This window comes from Atta cephalotes, assembly GCF_000143395.1.
Source record: "Atta cephalotes unplaced genomic scaffold scaffold00016, whole genome shotgun sequence".
Lineage (NCBI taxonomy): Eukaryota > Metazoa > Arthropoda > Insecta > Hymenoptera > Formicidae > Atta > Atta cephalotes.
The window spans coordinates 5,396,504-5,419,302 of record NW_012130080.1 but is presented as its reverse complement, the minus strand read 5'-3'; the positions used below and the strand labels follow the sequence as shown (position 1 = coordinate 5,419,302).

The 22,799-nt window shown below is 34.5% G+C and overlaps 1 protein-coding gene across 1 annotated transcript in view; it reads left to right on the top strand.

Annotated features, from left to right (window-relative positions):
* LOC105618378 (cyclic nucleotide-gated cation channel alpha-3) overlaps positions 1–22,799 on the top strand; it is a 151,738-nt gene that overhangs the window by 101,531 nt on the left and 27,408 nt on the right. The window contains exons 8-9 of the mRNA XM_012199920.1: positions 15,746–15,886; positions 20,236–20,388. Of these exons, the coding sequence (XP_012055310.1) occupies positions 15,746–15,886; positions 20,236–20,388 (294 nt within the window). The remainder of the gene's footprint in view (positions 1–15,745; positions 15,887–20,235; positions 20,389–22,799) is intronic.

Genomic DNA, 22,799 nt, shown 5'->3' with positions numbered 1-22,799 from the left:
TACCGTACGTACCGTACGTACTACCTACTACGTACTACTACTACTACCGTACTACCTACTACCTACGTACTACTACTACTACCTACTCCTCTCTCTCTCTCTCTCTCTCTCTCTCTCTCTCTCTCTCTCTCTCTCTCTCTCTCTCTCTCTCTCTCTCTCTCTCTCTCTCTCTCTCTCTCTTCCTCCTTTCCTCCCTCATCGCACTTAGTGTCCGTTTCGCTTCGAGAAACCGAATTTCTCTGAATCTAATGGTCCATCGAGTTTAAGTGTCGACCAAGTCCGCGCAGGCGCCTTTCCACCTCTGGTCGACCCTTCGCTAACCTCCCTCTTCATTCTTTGGGTCAGCAGGATGAATGAGTCGACCGGCGCGACGCACACACTGGGGATGTCATCAGTTTCTACCCCTCCACTGCTTCTCTATTACCCCACTGTTGCCCCACGGTGCAAACTACTCGCTCGTTGCCTCTCCCTCGACTAAAAATAGCCGGATCCCGCTGACGTCATCGATCTATCGTCCTCGTTGTCGGACGAAACTATCTCTGGAGCGAGTCGGGACCGACAAACGACCGACGATTCCGCTAGTCGGGCAAGTATTGACGGCCACCGCGACCGAGGATGCCCCGTTGCATTAATAACACGTGGTTCCATGGCCGCGCGCGAGTCTGATTTTCGTGTTGCGAGCATACGCACACCTGACGCATTAAATGGATGAAAATCCGCGATTCCTGTCTCGATTCCGTATCGTTTTTATCTGGGAAACTGCAAACGTTGCAAAATTTCAACGAACTCCATTTCCGTCCGAGTCCGAAAATGTTTTTGCCGATAGTGAGACCCTTTAAGCTTCGCCACCGAAATTTCTCTGAGATCGAAAATCGAGGAACGAAAACCGAGATTTATTTGGAGGTTTCATATATCTGGCGAAAACCGTTCTTCATGGTTAGCGACGACCACGAAGGACGTTGTCCGGACCGACGGCGTTTCCGGCGATGTCGCATATCCCGCGGAAGAGCGAGATTGCACTCCTTTGTTTTATGAATAGCGATTCATCGCGCCAAAGCTGCTACTAGTCGAGTTATTCCGAGCTTCTTTCTGTACGTTCATTCGCTTCCGTTACAAAGGATTTTATCCATGGTACCGCTGTCATCTTGCGCGCATGATTAAGTCGCTCGTTTGTATTTCTCTGTAAGCGAGACAAAATCTGCTACCATCAGCAACTCGATCTGTCATCCGCATGTACTTTACAACTCTCTCTTTACCGAATTTATCCTGATTTATCTTCATTTTCCGTTTTTCTTATTTCTTACTTGTATCGTATATACTGACATTATTAGCATTAATTATACAATCTTCGTTAAAAGAGCTTCTTGCAGACGTTGTGTTAAATTTTGGAATATACTAAAATTTTTTTATAATTTTTATAAAATTTATATAATTTTTATAATTAATAATGAAGATTATACTTAACTGTAACATTATTGCGGAAATTTTTAAGAGAAAACATATATTATTGAATACAAAATTATTAACGGTAAAATTTTCTTTAGAATGTATCTAAGATGGAGATCAGAATCAATGCTCTTTATTCATTTTTCATCTAATCACCGTGCAAAATAGGTAAAAAAAGGTAAATAATAATATGAAACTTTTTCCTCTGGTTATTTATAGACTAAAGTACACATATAAGCGAAGGTCATATTCTATCAAAGCGAATGTCGGTGCTTAATAATATATTTTTAAATAAATCTTACAATTTTTCCAGTTCAAGTAAAAAAAATACAATAAAGGTTACTGAGTTTAAATAATTGTAGTAAAATGAAAAAATGCTTTGACAAATAAAGTTATGGGGTGACATTTGACTCCGACGTTATTATTAGAGAGTTAAATATGTATCTAAAAATTTAAAGCAATTTCTGCTCGATAATTTTTATTTGTTCAATTTTGGAATGCTTAAGTTATGATTAAATCATAATAACACGTCGTTTTAAAGATTGTCATCAAATGACGATTAACATCTTTTTCTCATACCTTAATCGTGTTACACGGACACTGTTGACCGCGGAATTTCACGATTCCGGGTGCAGGACTTGGTAAATGGAAACCATGACCAAGTTCCGACGTGATTAAAGACCGCCGTAAACGAGCCACGTGTCCGCGTCCTCTGTGGTCTGCGGATTGCACGCTTTGTTGAACGCTGCCACGTACGGCCGACGCGACGCGACGCGACTCTGGTATCCGCGTATATCCGACGGCGGATCCTCTGGCGTCGGCAATTTTGTACCTGCCATCGATCGGCGCTAGAAACGATCCAGCGAGATTAAATTGTTCGCGGCCGCGCGACAGTAACTGTAGGCCTAACAATTCCACGAATCGTTATGTATTGCATACACATACGGAAATGTACGTGTATCATCCTGCCGACGGTGTATACTCGCGGTAGCATCACTGGCATTAGCGGGATCCAGCGCAAGCATCGCGCACGGTCTGATTAATTTTATGAGTTGCCTATTACGCTTCAATATGCATAGTGCACCATTATGAAATCACTACTTCGAATGTAAATATAACGAGAAAATTTCATTTATCTACATTCCCGATTATACCTCAAACATCAGCTGATTTCTAGTGATTTTTCACTGCTTTACCAATGAGAATATTTTATTTTATTTTAAATTGGTCAATAAGCGATCACAATATGTGTGCAAACGAAGCTATCCCAATATAACGTGGTAAATATTTTAGTTTTTGAAACTTACTAGGTTTATCCTATTATGTCTGTTATATATGAAAAGAACGATTTTACTGAAGTATCTGAAAATTTAACTAGATACAGATCACATCTAAAAATAATTTTGTTGGACTAGAAAATAATTGTGTAGGAAACTGTGTAGGAAGCATGATGAGTAATATTGCAAAAAGTTTTGACATTCTAGCAACCAGCTTAAGCGTCCTCAACATAATTATTTTACATAATTATTTTAATAATGCGAAAAACTTATTTTCAGATCTGTATCTACCTAAATTTTTATATTTCAGAATAATTATTTTTTTTATATAAGCATTTGAAAGTGGAATTGTCTGAAGGAATTATTTCTTAACTTTGACTGCTAAGCTGATTTCTATTGAGCTTAATAAATCTAAGCTGTGTTCCAAAATTCTCTGCCAGCACTGAAAATCTATAGTTTACCATATATTATATATATTACATTTTCAGCACTGATAGTGAATTTTGGAACACAGTCCTAGTATATTATTTTAATACTTTATTATGTTTCTTAATATCTTAATGTCTTTCGTATAATATTATTTATTTAATATCTCAAATTTAAATATTTAATAAAATTATTTTTAATTAGTAATTAGTGAAACAAATGGATGACGGAACCTTTACGGAAATTTATGTGTCATCACCTAGATATAGATAAACAATCAAAGTGTTATTTTGAATAATATAATTAATAATAATAAAACAACATAATTTTACTTTTCATATGATTGTAATATTAAATTGAATAACGCAATTGTAAATAATTATTTAATCAAATTGCGTGCATATTGTACTTGTTAATCTTCCCTCTATTCTTATTTCTTATTAAATTTCGTTAAATTTAATTAAAGCAGATTTTGGATAACATACGTACATTTATATTAAGCACGATATTCCTTCATCATAATGACACACCCATAATCCTTTCTGCTCTTTATGTAGAATATAAATGAATGCATGCGAAAGAGCACGGAAAGATTGATTAAGAACCAAATGAAAATCACAGAGTTATGGCAACCGGTCCGTTATATAATGAAATCACGCAATCATCATTGAAATGATGCGGAACAAAGCGTCCGTTTGAATGAATCTTGCACGTTTCTCCTGACAAAAGTCAGACTAACTTCCAGGATCCGCAGTTAATTTGTAACAGGGGAATCTGTTTGGAAGTTCTACTTCCTGACTCGCTCCCGCAATGCCATTCGACATCAATGTCCCGCTTTACTTCGCCAGCTGTACTATCATCATTCAAAAGTGTTTCGTCGAATTATTCATCTTGTGTTTTCCTCTGACACATACTAACATTGGTCATTACGAATAGCATGAGATGTCGATAGATATAAAATGTATTATAATAAATGTATTGTAAAATATAACTTTAAATTGCATCCTAAAATTGATTGCATCTTGCTGATATTTATGAAATAAAATATTAAATGCAAAGGAAATAACTTTTTTACAGTACATTAATAACGTGAATATTTATTTTATTTATTTAATTATTAAAGAAATAATTTTTCTTTTGCCTATTTTGTTACTAACAACATTGCTGTTTATTAATTTAAACGAATGTAGAAAGAGAGGAGAGAATTTTTCTTTAATTCTTACATTCGCTTAAGAAAAATAGATTGTACAATTTCAATAGCAGGAGGAAATTCCAGAAATAGGAAAGAATCGGAATAAAAACTTAAAAACAAATAAAAAAAAACGTTTCTCGGAAAATGATGAGGATCTAATGGCTATTAAATTCGCAATCAAACAGATTTCTTTACAATCTGTTAAATAAACTCTCGGGCCGATATTCAATCAGCGTGCATCATTTGTTCTACTCGATAATCAAAGGCTTTTCATCTCCGCCATTCCGTAGGCAAAAAGCAAGCACATACTCCATAGAGATATCTCTGAGAATTCCTCTTTCATGGTTCTTCCATCGCAAGAGAATGTTAGCTTTAAAAACAAGAAAAAAATTATGCTAAGAAAAATTCCGAACAAATTACTGGTTGATTTAACAAAAGAAAAATTAAACATACAAAATTTGCGTTGCTTGAAATTTTCAAAAATTTAAAATGAGATAAATATATATTCGAGCGTTGAAAAAAAAAGATTCCAAGTGTATAAAAGAACACAAAAAGTAAACAAAAAATCAAAATATTATTAACGTTAAAAATCAAAATATTATTTTGATCTTTAACGTAATAAACAGTCGAATTTTGTAATAAAAAAATCATCATTTTTAACTTTCATGACGTCAAAATAAAATCATTTTTTTCTTTCTCTTGACTTGGTGTGTTCCTTGGGAAGCAACACTAATAGATCTACTATAATATTTTCGAATGTCTAAGATGCTTGCTTGTAATATTTACTTGTAAAACATGAATGTTGAATTATATCCGGATAATTCTGACGTTGATTACAATTGCGCGAAAAAAAGTTGTTTCAAATGTGATTCGAGATTAGAGAGCGAAAATTTCGGACTTGCGCGTAGAGAAGTTGAACGAGCGAGAGAGTATAAATCTGAAGAAAGAAAAACGCGGGTAAAATGTACCGTGCACCACCGATAAGACTGAATTGAAAATTCAAATCCATTCAGTCGCACTGAAAGAAATGGATTAAGGTACAACACGACGATCCCTACGTACCAGCAGTAGATTATCTCACGTGGAGGCACGTAACTCTCGTCTAACGGAAAAAGAATTCCCGCTCGTCCCGCGAGAAATCCTCGCAAAAGGAGATTTATACGCATGCGAAATCCAGCGTTTCCGATAACACGTTGGAACATGGTAGTTAACAAGATCACGAAAATTCTATTAAGACTATATAGACGAATAGAATCGAGATGTAATAACGCGTGATACAACGATTTGCAAGGTAGATTGCACGGGATATCATTTTTCATTCTTTCAGCGTCTGTAGCTCAACTCGAGGAATTACCGAAAGATATATCTGTCTTTTTTGCGATATACATGGAAAAACATTTCATGCGGAAAACAGATCAAATTTTTTTGGTACGCTCGTATAGCTTTACTTTATGGTTTAGTTAAGTAAGTCACTTTCGACAATTATTCCTTCAAGTTTATTATTCTCTAAATCTTCTTAAAGTAGGAAATACTGTAATATATGGGCATAAGTTCTTGAGCATTTGCCGAAATTAGTTCATTTACGTAAGTAATAAATGTAAAGTTGTGGAATAAACTAAGCTATCTTTTGTAACGTTTCGTTATTATTCGTTCTGAAATCTCTTTCTGATTAACAGCCGTAATGGATAGATAGTTGACGGAATTAGCACGTTACACGTTGAAATAGCCAAGGAAATACAATAGCAGCTTTCTGGAGCAATCGTATTCAGTCTATTGGCTTCGCTATCAGCCAACACTAGAGGAAGCAAAGAGCCCTTCGCTAATTCCGTAGTCAGTATACCTTGATGCCAATTGCTTTAATGCCTAATTACGTATGCATGTACTCACGCCAGGAGCATACCGGTCTAGCAGGATTAAATTTTGTTCTAGTAGATCACACTATCCAGTCCGCTCTGTCGGTGCAGATCCTCTAAACGTCTAAGCTATAGCTCTTATCAGTATATCCTGTGTCCAATCGACTGTGCCGAAAATTCACGACTGCCGATTTCATTGCGGATTATTGCCGTATCTAACATTGCCGCGCGTCTGACTCAGTTCTTAACTACTGCGATGAAGTTCCTCCCGCGCGTACGAATAATTTTCAGCGCGATGATAATAAACGCGAATGAACGAGCTAATTTCTATTGAAGAGAAATATTTCCTTAATTTTTTAACATTCAACTTTGTATCTAAAATGAAATCTAAAATTAAAATTTTAAAGATAAAATCTGGTTAAAGTTATATGAGAAATAAAATTTTTTAATAATTTATCTCGCACTAAAAATATTTTATTATTATTTTATTCTAAAAAAATATTACATTATTAAAAAATTTTTAAAGTTTCGTTCATTTAGGAATCTCAGAACAATTGGTTTTTTCCCGATATTTTTTAAAAATAAATATTGAGATTTGCTAAAAAGAATTTGTAAGTAAAACATTATAGAGGCACTTGATAGATGAAAATGATTACAAGAATGTTCGGATTTCAAAGAATTCATAAGTAAAAAGAAATATACTTGATAGATGCAAACTAAAATTACGAAGAAGAATTCTGAAGAAACCGATGATTGTTTCATCGAAGATACGACATAGTTTTGAGTTGAAAGCAACCTAACACCACATGATGTTCGCCCGCCACGAGGCAAACGAATTACACGATGACTGGTTCGTTAGCTTGACCACGGCTAATTGGTGCGGTATAGTTACATAGATTGTTAGGACCGTTTAGACAAACCGAACGACCAAATAATTGTTTCGACTATTTGCACATGGGTGTCGAGATTATTTTATTACGCCTATAGTAACGTTTGATCACAAAAAGAAAACAATAGAAAATAAGAGAAACATAAACTGAAATACGATACGAATTATTTTCTTAGAATCTATTCATCAAATCTATATTTTTCTTTAAATGAATAACTGTTACTTATATATGAACATATGAATTTATTTTCTTAAATTTAAATAATTTTGCTCTACTGAAAAGATAGTTTTACTGATGAAACTAAAATTTTAATTAAATACAGATCTGAAAATAATTGTATTTGATTGTTAAACTAAATATGTAGAATGCTTAATTACAGCTATAAAAACTACACCTAAATCCTGTTTAAAGTACAGAATACAAATGATTAAAAATAATTCAAATTGGATATGATTTGACATTATGAATTTAATAGTGTACGTGATACGCAAATAGTGAAGAAACATGTTTGAGGTCTTGGATGTAAAATCGAGATTACTAGTTGTACCAATGCGGTTCGTCAAACGAAATCCCTTCAAGTTCTACAATCATTAATTCGGGCCCGCAACGACGAGGGATTACGAAGTTGCCTTTGCTGTAGATGTACTTCTCGAAAATAGGTTGATAGCAAACGACACGACGCAACGATTTAGTGATGCATACCGTATCGCCAATTTCATGCAACGATTTCAAGTCGTCCCGATGCTGTTCCCATCTCTCACTCTCCCTTTCCATATTTGCCTTGGCTTTGACTGTCACATTTCCTGAATGTGAGAATGTCACTGCGAGGATGTGCGCACATCAAATGGAATGCCGCAGAATCCAATAACTTTTATTCTTCAGTTCTCCTATTTTCTTTGGTCTTTACTATGCGTCCCTAGACGAGCCTGTCCTACACCATATCGTTTGTACATAACCGAGAGAGCGGTTATAAACGAACGTCAAAGCACAAGCGGATAAAACGGGATACGGAGCGAACGAACGTTTCGTGAATCCCCAAACGTTCACCTCGCGTCCACTCAATTCGTCGTGTTCATAAATAAAGCCTTCTAGTATTATACGCTTGGGAATAACCGAGAGACGGCTTCGTGTGACGAAGAAGAGAAGGTGGAATCGAAAGCCGTTTCCAGGCGAAATATAACGGTGCCACAACATCGAGGTACTGTGGCTGTATCAATTCTATTTGCGTTTGCGGAAACGCGAAAAAGCTGTTGATTCAGTCTCATCGATCCGTTGCGTTGAAAATTCACTTTCGGCCCAATGCTGCTGTTGCTGCTACAGGAGGCAGAAAGAAAGAGAAAGAAAACGAGAGAAAAGGAGAGAAATTGAGCTTTGTTGAGACTGCCTGTGACTCGCGTAATGGAGCGAGTTATTGGTGAAAAATCACTGTGGTCTTCAGATATTTACGAGGGCTTTTTCCATAGAAGTAGATAAAAGCGCGCCTTGAAAAACTCAGTTCTCTCGCAATAGAGATATATACGCAGTCTGTATAGAATTGTTGGGAAGTTCACGGCGTGAAGTCTGCTGTTGCTGCTTGACAACGCCAGTTCCGCGATAAACATGTGTATCGTTGCTGCCGGTGACTCCTCCTTGACACGAATAATCACGTTGCAAACAAGGAGAATAATGCACTCGCGACAGAAGGGAGCGAAAGGAACACGGCGTTAGTTCGCTCCTGGCGCGACAAAGTAATTTAGATATTAATTTCCACGGTATAGAACACGTTTCAATGTTACCTGATTAATAAGGGACATTGTACCCTACAGCTCAAATTACTGAAAGTTCTCTGCGAAACTTGAAATTGCGCAACTGTCGAGAGATCCGAATAAATAGTAGTTACCGGTTTGGATTAAGCGTCATGTAGTACTATGCTGTCGAGAAGGACGATGAGGGAATTACTTGCGTATGCATATATGATCAGACCAGGAAAGGAATTAAGTTTGCACAAAGGGATAATTCCTTTAATTCTACTCAATGGATCCGGCTAAATAACGAACGTCAGACGTTCCTCTTACTGGAAGAAAAATATGCACTTTTCGCGCTCTCTCGAATGAAAATCACTTACTCTACGCTAATTACAAAGACTGTAGCACACAAAGTGTATAAGTATGGCTATAGCATAAGACCGTCTAGATCAGTGAGCATGTTATGTAGATTAATATGGAGACTTTGCTGAATGCTCACTAGTCCAGATAATCTTACTGTACCATAATGTAAGAATACCAAGTATAAAAGCCGGAGCACAGATCTTTGCATAACGTATAATACATAAGAAAATCAATCCCAATCAGAATCCTTTATTTCATGGAAAGGAAAGAAAATAAAGGACTTTAATTGATTCATTTCCTCATGCATTATGCATTTGTTATGCGTGTTATTAACTTTGTGCTCTCATCCTAACATAGCGCGTAATGACGGCTAAATATAATTTGGGGCTAATTTTTGATTGGTGCAAATTTCTAATAGCAGCTTATATATAATTTGAGGCCTAATTGATCATCCGACCAATTTTACATTCTGTAAATTTTTAAAATGAATCTCATTCTGTAAAGAGTGAAAGCTCACTCTTAAAGATTAAAAAGTAAGCCATTCTTTTTCAAGTCTGACTCAACTTTCATTCTTTAGAGTAAGATTTTACTCTAAAGAATTTAGAGAACAGAGATATGTTGTCTGGTACTTTTACATTATATATTATGTTGTGCTGTGCTTATATATTATGTTGTACTTATACATTTTGTGCTATAGTTCTAAAACGATGCTAATAAGTTTTTAAAGCGTAAAATTTAAGTCTTAAGGCATAAGAAATCGATTATTCTCCTCACATTTGATTGTGATTAGTCAGTTTCTTACTCAAACTTGAAGCTTGAGTTTTACATTTTAAGATCGCATTGTAGACGTGATTGTAAATTTATTTTTAATTTTATATATTTTAAATCTTAAGATATTAATACTCTGTAATTAGCTTGTGATGACTGTAAATGACTATTTAAAATCATATTAAAAATAAGAACTGACAGAATGTTAATCTAAGTTCGCCATTACGGGTCAGAAACACATAAAATATCTTTTCTTGAAAAAAATGCGCGTACATTCCATCGCGATAGAATTTTTGACAATTCCACACGGATAAGTTCAAAACGCGTGTAGGATAAATCCGCGAAAAATCCGCGAAATCCAAAAACCGTGAAAGAATCATTCAAATTCAAAAACGCGTCAATGTAATCTATCAAATCAAACTGCGGAATCGTGTTTCTCGATAACAATGAGTTTGTTAATAGGGTAACGCACGGTTAGCATGACGTACGCTTGTTCAGAATTCCAGATAATTAACGAGGTTGCGTTTCCCGATTAATTGGCTCGAGAGACTTTCGTGAAAATTAATTCACCGCGGGAGAATAGGATTCGCGATGCCTGCCGGCACAGCGGGATTTCAAAATCAACACAACGATTCACGAACCACCAACTACTTCGACAAATGTAATAGTGCATTGTTCTCGTTTCGAATATTTAGCGAATGTATCTTATTAAACCTTTGAAATAAACGAGCCATCGACAAGGATATTTTTTTTCTTTTTTTTTCTCTCTTTTTCTCTTCTCTTTTTTTTACTCGATCGTACGCAAACTTCAACGAAATCCGTGTAACGGTCGTATTTTTGAACAAAAAGGTATTCCTGCGTACAAAAAGGTGCGGTGCTGGATGATATGGTGAATGGGGGAAAAAAAGAGAGGGATTCAAAAATAGTATCGTGACAAAATACACAGACCGAATGGAATTTTCGTTCTGCAGAGATAACTGTAGGAATAATAACGGTCACATTTTTCCGTCGCTGGCAATGATTTATAAGAACAGCGCGGACAGTCTTTACTTTTATTACGTGCAAACTATTTACAGACACCATTCATTAGGGGGAGTGCCTTGATCGAGTGGACTGAAAGGAAAGTAACGACGTTCCGGTAGAAGCTATCGGTAACATAGAACAAGGTCGTTAAGACCGCGTCTCGAGGATCCATCGATCTTCGAGGAGTCTCGTCTGCGACTGTCAGTTTCAGGTTGCGCCTTCGGACAGACAATGTCGGCGTGTCGTTTAGGGATCGAAGCTGACGACCAGAACCGTCCGAAAGAGAAAACAGTGATTTTTCAAGCTAAGCCATCACAAATTTTTTGAGAGGAAGAAGACGAATTGCTTGTGTCGTTTATATACTCTCATTCTCACGGAGCTAAACCGTCAATAGATGTCTCGCTGCTTAATATTTTAACATGTCGATTTCTCGGCAAATTGAAAATTAACTTTTCCCGAAGCTTCAAAGTTTGATCTCCCGCTCGCAGGATGATAAAGTGCCATGAAACTTTTACGATGTCTATGAAGAGATAATAGAATCCACTTAAATTCTTTTCCAGTAGTACGATCATTCTCGAAGTACATCCTACTATTTGTCGTTGTAAAACCGAGTCTCTTTGGCGCGAAATAAACGTGACTTACCTTCTATCAAGTTGGAGTTGGAAACGAGCCAGAAATTATCGCTTTGATCTCGGTACTGGCACCAGGCCGCAAATGCCCTCCATTAACCCTTAAAACATCCAAAAGTTCCGTCGTTAACTAACGGTAGTGCAGTAGAGTTTTACGTTCGTTCCTGCATTGACGCACGTGCGTTTCTCACTTTCGTACTTAACATCGTCTCTTTATTTCTTCGAGATCACTGAGGAGAAACACGAACATTCCAGAGCCTGAGTATTAAAGCGTTAGACATTTCGCTTTAAAACTTAGTGACTAGAAATTGATATTATAAACTATTACATTATAATATAATATTAATATTATATTATATACTTATTTTATTATATTATAATAATTCTAGAAAAGAGAGTATTATATTGAGAATAATAAATATATAAGAGAATAATTATATTTAAAATACATTTGCACAAATTTTTCCATAAATGACACGTTAAATAAAATATAAAAATAATATATCAAAAAAGAAAACCTCGATAAAATTTATTGAAGAATTAATGATATTCAAATCTTTTCAATTTTAGTGAAAAAATTTCTATAATTTTTTCACGTAGCTAAAAAAAAAGGATAATAATGTGAGCTGTATTTCTCTGCACTTGTAACATCAAGAAGTGAATCCACCGACATTGCACGAGTTTGAAAGCCTGTTATAGAAGAAATATATAGGGTGGTAGTTAAGTATTCTAAAAGATTTTAAGAGATGATTCCACTAATTGGATGTGTGTTGTGTTGTGTGTAGCAATCAAATATTAAATCAAGGTAAAAACTTTATACAACTTTATACATATTCAAAATAAATTTCAAAAACCAATAGAATTATTTTACTTTTTATCAAATGTTCTATCAAAACAACTCAAGTGGTTTTCGAAATTTTTGAAAGAAAATTTTTCCTTCAATTTTGACATCCTATATCTTTGAAAATTAGACACATGATCATATGAAATTTTTGTCTTAAATTAATATGAGGAATTATCCCCTAAAATTCTAGAGTACTTGACTATCACCCTGTATATCTCGACCATCTCGTATATTACTGCATGCGCAAAAATGTTCCAAAAAGGACATCATCCTTCCGAGCGTAGCTTTGCATTTCCATCGGTGCTTCTTGCGAACTCGACGTCCGTATTCAAACGCGGTTCGATGAACTCGTTGGAAAAATGATCAGAGATGCAGCGGGTGCTGGCTGGATCGCGGCCAAGGATCTTCTCACTTCCTTTGATCGCGCTGCGTCGGCCGAATCGGACCGTTCTGCTGTATATTATCAATATCGGCCCATTCCTTCGAATCGCTAACCGGCGGCGAATCCTGGCGACGAGACGTGAGGCCGCGCGATAGAAGCGCGAAAAGAGGGGGAGTAAGTTAAATTGCGCCGGCGAAATGGGCACGGCTGTCGGTCGGTCGGAAGCCCATTTCCGATAGAAACCACCCCTCTTCCTTGTCAGTCAGACGAGGCGAAGCCAGGCCGGCGGCGTCCCCGTTATACCCATTTTCGGCCAATTCCGGATTGCGCTTGTCGATCCGTTCGCGGGAGGAATCCTGTCTGGATCGAGTCCGAGAAGTATCTGCAGAATTGATCATTCGTGGATATATCGGGATAGATCGGCGATGGAACCTCGAAACGACGACTATCCCGTTGCTCGGTATCCATACGACAAAATTAGATCGCTGCAGTGAACTCCGCACTGCGGACTCTCAAGCCGCGTTATGCATTAACATTTGAGCATCCAAAATAAAAAAAAACACAGTGAAATTTAAAAATGTAAGAGTCTCAGGAAAAGCGGAAAATTGTGCATCTTATAAAATCCACGTGATATCTAATTTTATGTAAAGATTATTTAATTTTGCAAAGTGGGATCTATAATTAAGTAACGGAATTTACTTTTAATGTTTAAAATATAAACATACGTAAAGGCTATAAAGATTAAAAATAACATTAATTAATATTCGACAAACTACATAAGAGATTAATTTTTTCAAATAGAACTCTTTAAAATATGATTGATGCAAGAAGATGTGCATTTTCAATATATTCATCGATAGATAATTTAACAAAGAAATATCCTCTTCATTGGTCCCATTGCTCCTTGCCTTCTCGATTGAATATCGATTGAATATCTTGGGTAGCAATTGGCATTCGGAGACAGTTTGACGTTTCATTTCTTGATACGCATTCTTCATAATCCATATTTATAGATTCTCTGAATGTAACGGACACGAGCGACATGAATCTAGTAATAATGTCTTCTCTCCGTGACGCGAGACGAATCTGCGTTGAAATCTGAGCATAATTCTCCTACATTTTTACTTTTACGTACTTTCAAATGTTCATATTGCGTCGGCGTTACAAATTTATACTATTTATACTGAGTTTTCACATAACTCGATACGAATATATTTTGCTTTGTGTAGCAAAATCGTCGAAACATTTACTCAACGCTATTAAGAAGTTTAGCTAAAATTACTACGTGCACGTTTCACGTTTCTTTAAGTATGTCGTAGAAGTACTTGCAAAATTATATTCTGTCATCAAAATATCTTGGCACGTATGAGCGTTCCTTACGCAATTCCTCGCAAATTTCTTATTTTATTTTACTTATTATTATATACATTCAGCACAAATGTTTGTATGCATGAGAAGCATTAATAATTAAATTACCCAAAAATTATGTCTCTAATAAGTCTAATAAGTCTAATTAAAATAAATGTATAGAGAAAAAATGCTGTATTAATCTACACAGCATTAATCTAATTAAAAACAAATCTTATTAATTCATCAGAGTAATAATATTAAAATAACATTTTATTAAAACTGTATGACGTATTTAATTCATTAAAAGTGTTTAATAGTGTGCGTGCGCGCGCGCACGCGCGCGTGTGTGTGTGTGTGTGTGTGTGTGTGTGTGTATGTGTGTGCGTACGTACGTGCGTGCGTAATATATTAATTTTTTAAATGTATTTATTGAGATATCATATTCTGGATTGAATTGACTTATCATCTAATAGAAAGATTTAAATCTCTTTCGAGGGAAATCTCAGGAATCTAAGAAATCTACATCTCTTCCAATATTGGACATTATATCTTTTACCTGTTAATATTCAGCGATGTTCTGATGAGATATTTTCAATTCTATCTCAGCAATTGAATGTCACACTCGTATGAATACATAGCATCGAGATGAATCTCCATAAAATTGTAGCCATATCTTAGTTTTCCATTTCGCTGCATTATTATTGATCTGCGACCTGTGTAGCGATTGCACGACAGATATGCCACAATCGTGATATTAACCAAGCCCATCGATACTTTCCTCATCGGAGAGATGAGGAAAAAATGGAAACTGCGCGAGAGAGAATTCTTTTTGTCTTCATTCGTTTCAATTAACTGATAACTAAGGCAATATGGTCTTTGCCTTCAAAAATTGCCTGCGAGAAATATAAGTACGCCAGAGAAAACTTTCTCTATTAACTTATACCGATATACATATTGTCAATTTATAATAACAATTAGTATAATTGATTCAATAATGTAGAAATAATGAAAAGAGTTTCCAGAGTGGACGGAAAGTATATCTCGATAATAATCGATATTGAACTGATTTTATTACGATTCCAAATCGTAAACCAATCATAAAAAATTTAATTCTTTGACTAGTCAAATCCTACATTCATAACGCATTCGTTAAATCATTCAGTTTGCGTACTCACGCAAGAGCTATATATAATTTTATCAACTTTAATCGCCAATATTGACTACGATGATTAATAATCATCGAACATTTCATTTGTATAATGACGTATTATCACATTCTCGAATTAACAAATAGGACGCCGGTTTCACACGAGATTTTCAATGCTTAAATGATAATTAACTTGAATCGGAAACGTTATACATTACCGGAAACGGTATCATATATACATAATTAGCTAGGATAATTAATATCACATTTACAGCATAAGCGAATATGTGTCAGATGTTGCATGTTAACGTAGCAACATTAAGAAATGTAATTAAAACAATTAGAATTGTCGCGGCAATCTATAAACAATTGTTACTTTATTGTCATTTGAAAATATATATTCTACTAATAATAAAAATTGATTGTTGCAGCAAAGTTGGACGGCGTGAAGACTTACATGCGGATGAGGAGAGTACCGAATCATTTGCAAGTTAAAGTTATCAAGTGGTTCGACTACTTGTGGTTGACGCAAAAGTGCTCCGACGAAGAGAAAGCAGTGAGTTGTCTTCCAGGTAAGTTTCGCTTACTTATATAAATGTCAAAATAACACGAATGAACGATGTTTAATTGTTTAAGTTTAAGAATTAGAAACTACAATATAGATTAAAAAATTGAGCAGATATATTTGAGTTGAATATTATTCATTATTTGAAGCTTCTTTTTTTTATGGAAAACATGTTTGTGCAACGTTATTTTAAGTAAAAATAATTTATGAAAGCAGAGAAATGTAATTAACGCAGACGCATTTAGTTATTTTTATATGAATCATTTATCTTCTCTCTTCTCCATCACCCCGTTCTCCTTATTAATGTGCAATATAGAAGAGATACAGACGCATATATTTACTTTCATAAACGTGAGATATATGAAAATCCGGCGTTATGTCGTGGTCGTAACTTTATGATATTTATATAAGTCCGTTGAATCCATGCAGGGGCGGTTAGACGAAGCTATTTCGCGAACATGTAATTTAATACACGTGTAATTAATGTAACTTCGTCCATCGCAAATTCTAAGTAAAGCTTTTCATTTTTAACTGCAATTTATTAGTTAAATAACAGCGAGTGCAAGTTATTGCGGAGGTAGTGTTTACGAGCAATGAAACGATATCGCCGCCTTTTGCCAGTGTTAGCGTATATAATTTCACGGGAAACATTTGATCTCATAACCGCGTTGGCAGGATACGCAAACTAAAATGCGAATAAAGCGACGCGTAAGCAGGCTGCATGTACGGCTGCCGACGTCGCCCCTTAATGCAAACCGCGCGAGAGTAAACGGTCGTGGGCGAATTTTCACTGGGATGTCTCTCGCAAAGAGATGATAAAAGTGCAAATAAAAATTCTCGACTTATCCAAAAATTATAATTTATTCCGCCCTCATATTCATTAAATCTCTTTCTTTGTGATGTATTAAACAATTTGCGTCAGTAGAAATAGCTTAATTTGCGTCAATAGAATTAGCTTAATAAATAGGAAAACAAATTGATGTCGTATTAGGAATAAGTATATTACTATTGCAATAGCACGATATTAAATCTATGTTTAACATATAAATTTATTTATTACCTATCATCATCTTTTTCTAATTTATCGTAATGTATATTGTAATGTGATTATATTGATACTTGATACACAAGTGTTTTTTCCTTCATAAACTCAATAATGTTTTTTTATTGCTTATTGCGTAAAGTATAAAAGAATGCGTAAATGTAGAAAATGTGTTTCTGAAACCGATTGTTAAAGACGACTCCGAGTCGATTATTGGAATGAAATGATATTTCTGCTGGCAGAATTCTCCACTAAAATGCTAGTAAAGCAGTGTAATAATGATTCTATCGTTCGCGACTCACTATAAAAGAGACTATATGCAATATAAAACGCAGTGTGTATAGAAGCAAATAAACTGGAAGAAATGGGGACTCATGGGCTACGCCGAGTAACATAGGAAGGACTTATGCTGAAATTTATTGCACGAGATATACAAGAGTGCTTAACGCAGAGTCAAGCTTCCACTAGGAAGAAAATTGTCAGTTTTTTCTTTCGAAATATACTATCGAAAAATGTTTTATTTCACTTTCGGGAAAATATCGAGCAATTTTTTTTATATTTCCTCATAGAGTGTGCGTTCTTTTGCAGCGTTATGTAAAATTTACAATTATTTTCTTTGCGCTTCTTAAAGAACTTCTTTATAATCACTCTGCTTATAACTACAGAAAATGAACTTAACAATAAAGCAGCTGGCTTTCACATTCACCACTCTTCCATGAGTCCCTTTGTTTCTCAAACTAAGAAGAATTTATTTTATACTTCTTTTTTTTATTCAACTATTGTAATAAATTCGTTTTCCAACTCATATTTGTCGCTCTTATTTAAAGGAGGAAGAATCGAAGCTTAGACGTAGTTAACATAACATAGTGTACGCAGAATGTTAAAAAGGGAATAAATGGCCAAGGAGCAACATTATTATTACCGCAAAAGCGGAATGCGCTTTTCAAATGAGTTTCCACGAGAGTAAAAGCAGGGAATGTCTGGACAACATCCTGAAAATCGTTTCGTTCGAATGGCGCACATTTCTCATGTAATAAACCTGCTATAAGACGCGAGTAAAGCTCCAAATGTAATGCACGACATAACAAGGAGTTGAAAATTGAATATTAGTGCAAAATGAAAAATTGTAGACCATTAAAATGCGAAGATTTTCATACACATATATGTCAGTTAATCGGTTATAACGCGAGCAATAAAGTTCCAGAAATAATATCGGAGATATTAACTGGAATGTCTTTGTATAATATTGACATTTCCTGGCGCGAATTTAGATTTAAAAAACGTTTTATTATTAAATATTTAAATTTCAAATTACAATTTTAAGAGATTCTTCTGTAAAGTGAAATATGAAATTTTATCATTCTATTTTAAAGTTTACTTCGACGAAATTAAAACGAAATCAAATCTTTATATAATATTGACATTTTCTATGGCAAATAATTATTTTGGATTTTTATAACTAAATACTTTCTAAATTTTAAATTACATCTTTGAGAGATTCTCGACATAAAATGAGCGAAATATCAAATCTTATCATCTTTAATCTCTTTTTAAAATTTATTTCGTCGAGTTATGAAATGCATGTTGCCTAAAAAGATTTTTCTTCTAATAAAATAATAAAATAATGAAATAAACCTATACTGTTCACATGCGTAATAAAACAACCGGGAGGGATATTTTTGCGCGGCAATAATAATCGGATTATATTGATACAGAGACAGCAATTAGGCTGCATTACGCGTTAATATTATCGGAAAGAGACACATCGATCGACGACAAAATTGACGTGAAAAGCGAAAAATACTAACGCGCTACCGATACTTGTTACAGCTTGCATAATCATAATTAACGTTAATTTGCGGAACTTAGTGCTAATTACACAGTTGCATTGCCGCAATAACAATAGTAATATCGTAGTGTACTTATACGATCGACATACTTCTGAGTTAACTACCAATTCTGGTGCGTTTGGTTATAATTATCTTAACAACAATAGTAACATATTATAATATAATATAATATAATATAATATATTAAACTTTATCCTTATAATCAAGGATTCATGTGGGAAATAATACCGAGTCAATAAATTTTTATTTTACGGAACTGCCATTAGTTTGCGCAAGAATTATTAATTATTAATTACATAACTATTAATTACATAACTAATATATATTACAATAAGCATTTAATGAAGTATATTTGCTTATTAATATTAGTATTAATATTAATTATTATATGTATAATATTGATGTTTCCGTCAAGAAAGTAATAGAAATGCAAGACTGTTGCAAAGCTGAATTATTATTTAATTACAGAAATAATATAAAGTTTAAACAGCAAATAAATTAATAATTATTTATATATTATATATTATAATAAGAGATTTATAATAATAAATCTTTTTAAACATATTCCGAAAAGAACGGATATTAAAATCGGAAATATTCTTTATAATGGAAACTGTTTTAATTTATTATTCAGTTTGTACAAAAATATTAATAATTTTACATTCGAGATAATATTAAGAAATAACATTAATTTATAAAGAATATATCACGGTCCATGCGTACATATTGATTTATAAAAAAACTTCAGTAGACTATTTTTATTTCACTTAATTGTAACAAGGATTTTTTTCATCTTTTGCAGATAAGAATGAGAAATGTCGCTCACGTTAATGAGACGAGCTTTGATAAAAACATCTTTTCTTCTCAGAATAGTTTTATTCTTTGAAGTTTTGGATGAAGTTGCCATGCAATGCAATAGAAACAGTCCTCTGGAGTACAATGACTTCTGCTGTGTGGCGATGTGAATTGTTGCGTACAAAAATTTAACCGCGCGCGTTGCGGAATTTTAAATATCAAGAGAGAGAAGAGTACATAAAATAACGGAAAGAAAACGAGAATGAAAAGCGTACATCGTATAAATTTTTGAAATTGCAAGTTAATTAAAAATGGATACACACTCTTTATATGTTATAGCGACCTGTGTACATTGCGTTTTCAGCACATCCTGCGCGGCGAAAGTATGAATTATTCTCGTTATTAATTCTCGTTAATTCGGAGAGATTCTGATTCTTCCCTGTTCATCTTTTTACATTCTGATTTCTAGAGACTGCGGCAATGGAAGAAATATTAGGAATAAGAATAAATATTAAGATTTCAACCTGTCAGAAATTGATTACACCGGAATATATAATTCCTAATAGATTAAAATCTTAATATTTATTCCTAATATTTCCACTGTACACAAAGCCTTCCCTGTTTCTTTTCCTCTTTTTACACTCCGCAATCATTTTCTCTTTTTCGCAGATAAGCTAAAGGCAGAAATCGCGATAAACGTGCACCTGGACACGTTGAGAAGGGTCGAGATCTTCCAAAACACGGAGGCTGGCTTCCTGTGCGAGCTGGTGCTGCGATTACGGCCCGTTCTTTTCTCACCTGGCGACTACATCTGCCGCAAAGGTAAATTGCCTAGTTATCTTCTTCTATTATTTTCTTCCAGCAGCTACTTCCGGCGCAGGATACTCGGAATCATTAGCCTGAGTTCAAGTAAGAAACATTTTGGAACATTTCAGCAACATTGTAACATTGTTACAGTGTTGCAGAAATATTTCAAAATGTTTCTTACTGAGATATGTGTGTTCTATGCAAAATTTTCCTTGCAAGCCACTTTAGCGAAAAAAAATTATCGTCATAAATTAGAATTTAGATTAAAAATGTGGCTAAATGTTCCATTATTAGCAATCGACTTTTGTTCATTTTCATCACTATTTACTCTCTCGAGGATACGAATCTTAGACATCGACCTTCTTCCTATTCCTATGATTTCTCTCCGGATTCGACGTATCCTGCTTATGGAAGCACGTAATGCTGGAAGCATGCCAAACAATATACTATGAAAAATGACTTCGCACTCTCTCTCTCCCTTTTTGTGCCATCCCCATCACTGGAGACCGTCGCTAGTAGACGAATATTTTTATTTTACGATGGAAAAAACTGTCGTGCTCGTTATCAACGCGATAGAAGAAAGTACGTTCCCCCCTCTCTCCTCCCCCCTCTCTCCCTTTTCCCCCCCCCCCCCTCTCTTTCTCTCTCTCATCTGTGTAACTACTTTCGTAGTCCAATTGCATAGAGAAACAGCTTGTAAATTCTAACGACTAACCGCCATTCAACACACAGTTTCCAAATCTATTTCTTTTATGGATAATAGAATTCAATATCGTTAAAAAAGATTATTTGTTTTCCCCTTTATGTCATAAAAAGGATTCCTAATTTTATTTTAATCTTCAAATATTACGAAACGTAAGTTTTTTTGTTTTAATTCATATTTTGTCTTATATGAAACAGATATTATAAAGTTTACGATTGTTTAAATGTTAATTACATTTAGGAAGCAGATATTCTTCTAAATATCGAGAGATATCTAATCGGATTTCCTTGAAAAATATGACTTTTCTATCTTCTTTTTGAATATTTATGGCGCATTATAGAAATTGTCTGAATACTCGTAACGTAGATTGTGTACAAATAAAAGCTTACGCTATTGCCCGTCGTTTTTATCGATGTATTTAGTATTTGTTCTCGGTCAAAAGAGCAATTTCAGCTTGCCAAAGCGAATCGTCTTCCCCGCGGATCGTTTGCCTTCCATTCACTTTATTCTCTCGATGGGGTTTCTTTTCACTACCGAACGTTTCACGAATGACCGTCATGTGCGCGTAGGAATGCGGAGAGTAATACCTCCCCTTTGATAGGTGGCCGCCCTCTTCGCGTATTTCCGTCGTTGCATCATGCGATTAAGGTCGGAATTATAGCTGAATGTTACTACTGGCTGGACAAATGACGGCCGTTCTTGGCGTATCCTGTTGCGTTCTTTTATACTGTCTTTTAAGGTAGAGTTACCATCTCTGAATCATATGAAAAGAGTACATTTTATATTTTTTAAAAAAGATGATAATTCGGAGTCTAAAGGAGGAAGTATAATTTTTTATGCGTTAAATGCAGTTATTTAATATAAAATGAAACTTCTAGAACGTAATTTTTATTGACAATTTCTATAATTTTATAGATGTAAAATTTTATTAAACATTAGCACAAAAATAAAATTAGAGGAAAAGAATTAAAGTAATCGTATAGAAATATATATTACAAATACATTTTTGCAACAAAAATAAGGGATCATTAATGAAAAAGTTCTAAAGTCGTTTTTTATTTATTAAAAATAATAATTTTCACCGAATGATATATTGAGTTGGAGAGAAAGTTCAATCGTTTTTTTTTTAGTCCAAAATTGTATATACAATATCTTCATCGCCAAGAACGACAAAAATTTTTTTAATTAAAGTCTTCTTTACATTATAGTCCAATCAATATTAGGCACTGTCTACAATTGTTGTGACAATAATTGCTTAATGTATTATATAAATTCTGCAATTCTACGAAATTGAAGGCTACATATTAGTACAATACTCGAAAACATAACATCGAGTTCTTGGAATTAGATTTAGACATCTAATTCTATACAATATTGTTTTCTAAAATTTATGTGTACATAAAATATTGATGATAACATATTGATGATAACAATAATACGTAAATTGTATATGTAAGTTCTATTTAAATAAATAAAATAGCGATTCCGAGTTCCGTCCGAATTCCATTTTCATTTTAGGATCCCTTTAAAGTCCATATCAGATTATCGACTTTGCAGATCAATCCGACTGCCAATTCTAACTGTTGATCCATAGTAAATCAATCACAATCGGAATCAGTCTTATTGATTCATTTTGGTCGATAGTCAAAGTTAACAGTCGAATTGGTCTGCAGAATCTATAACAAAATCTACACACACACACACATACACACACACACACACG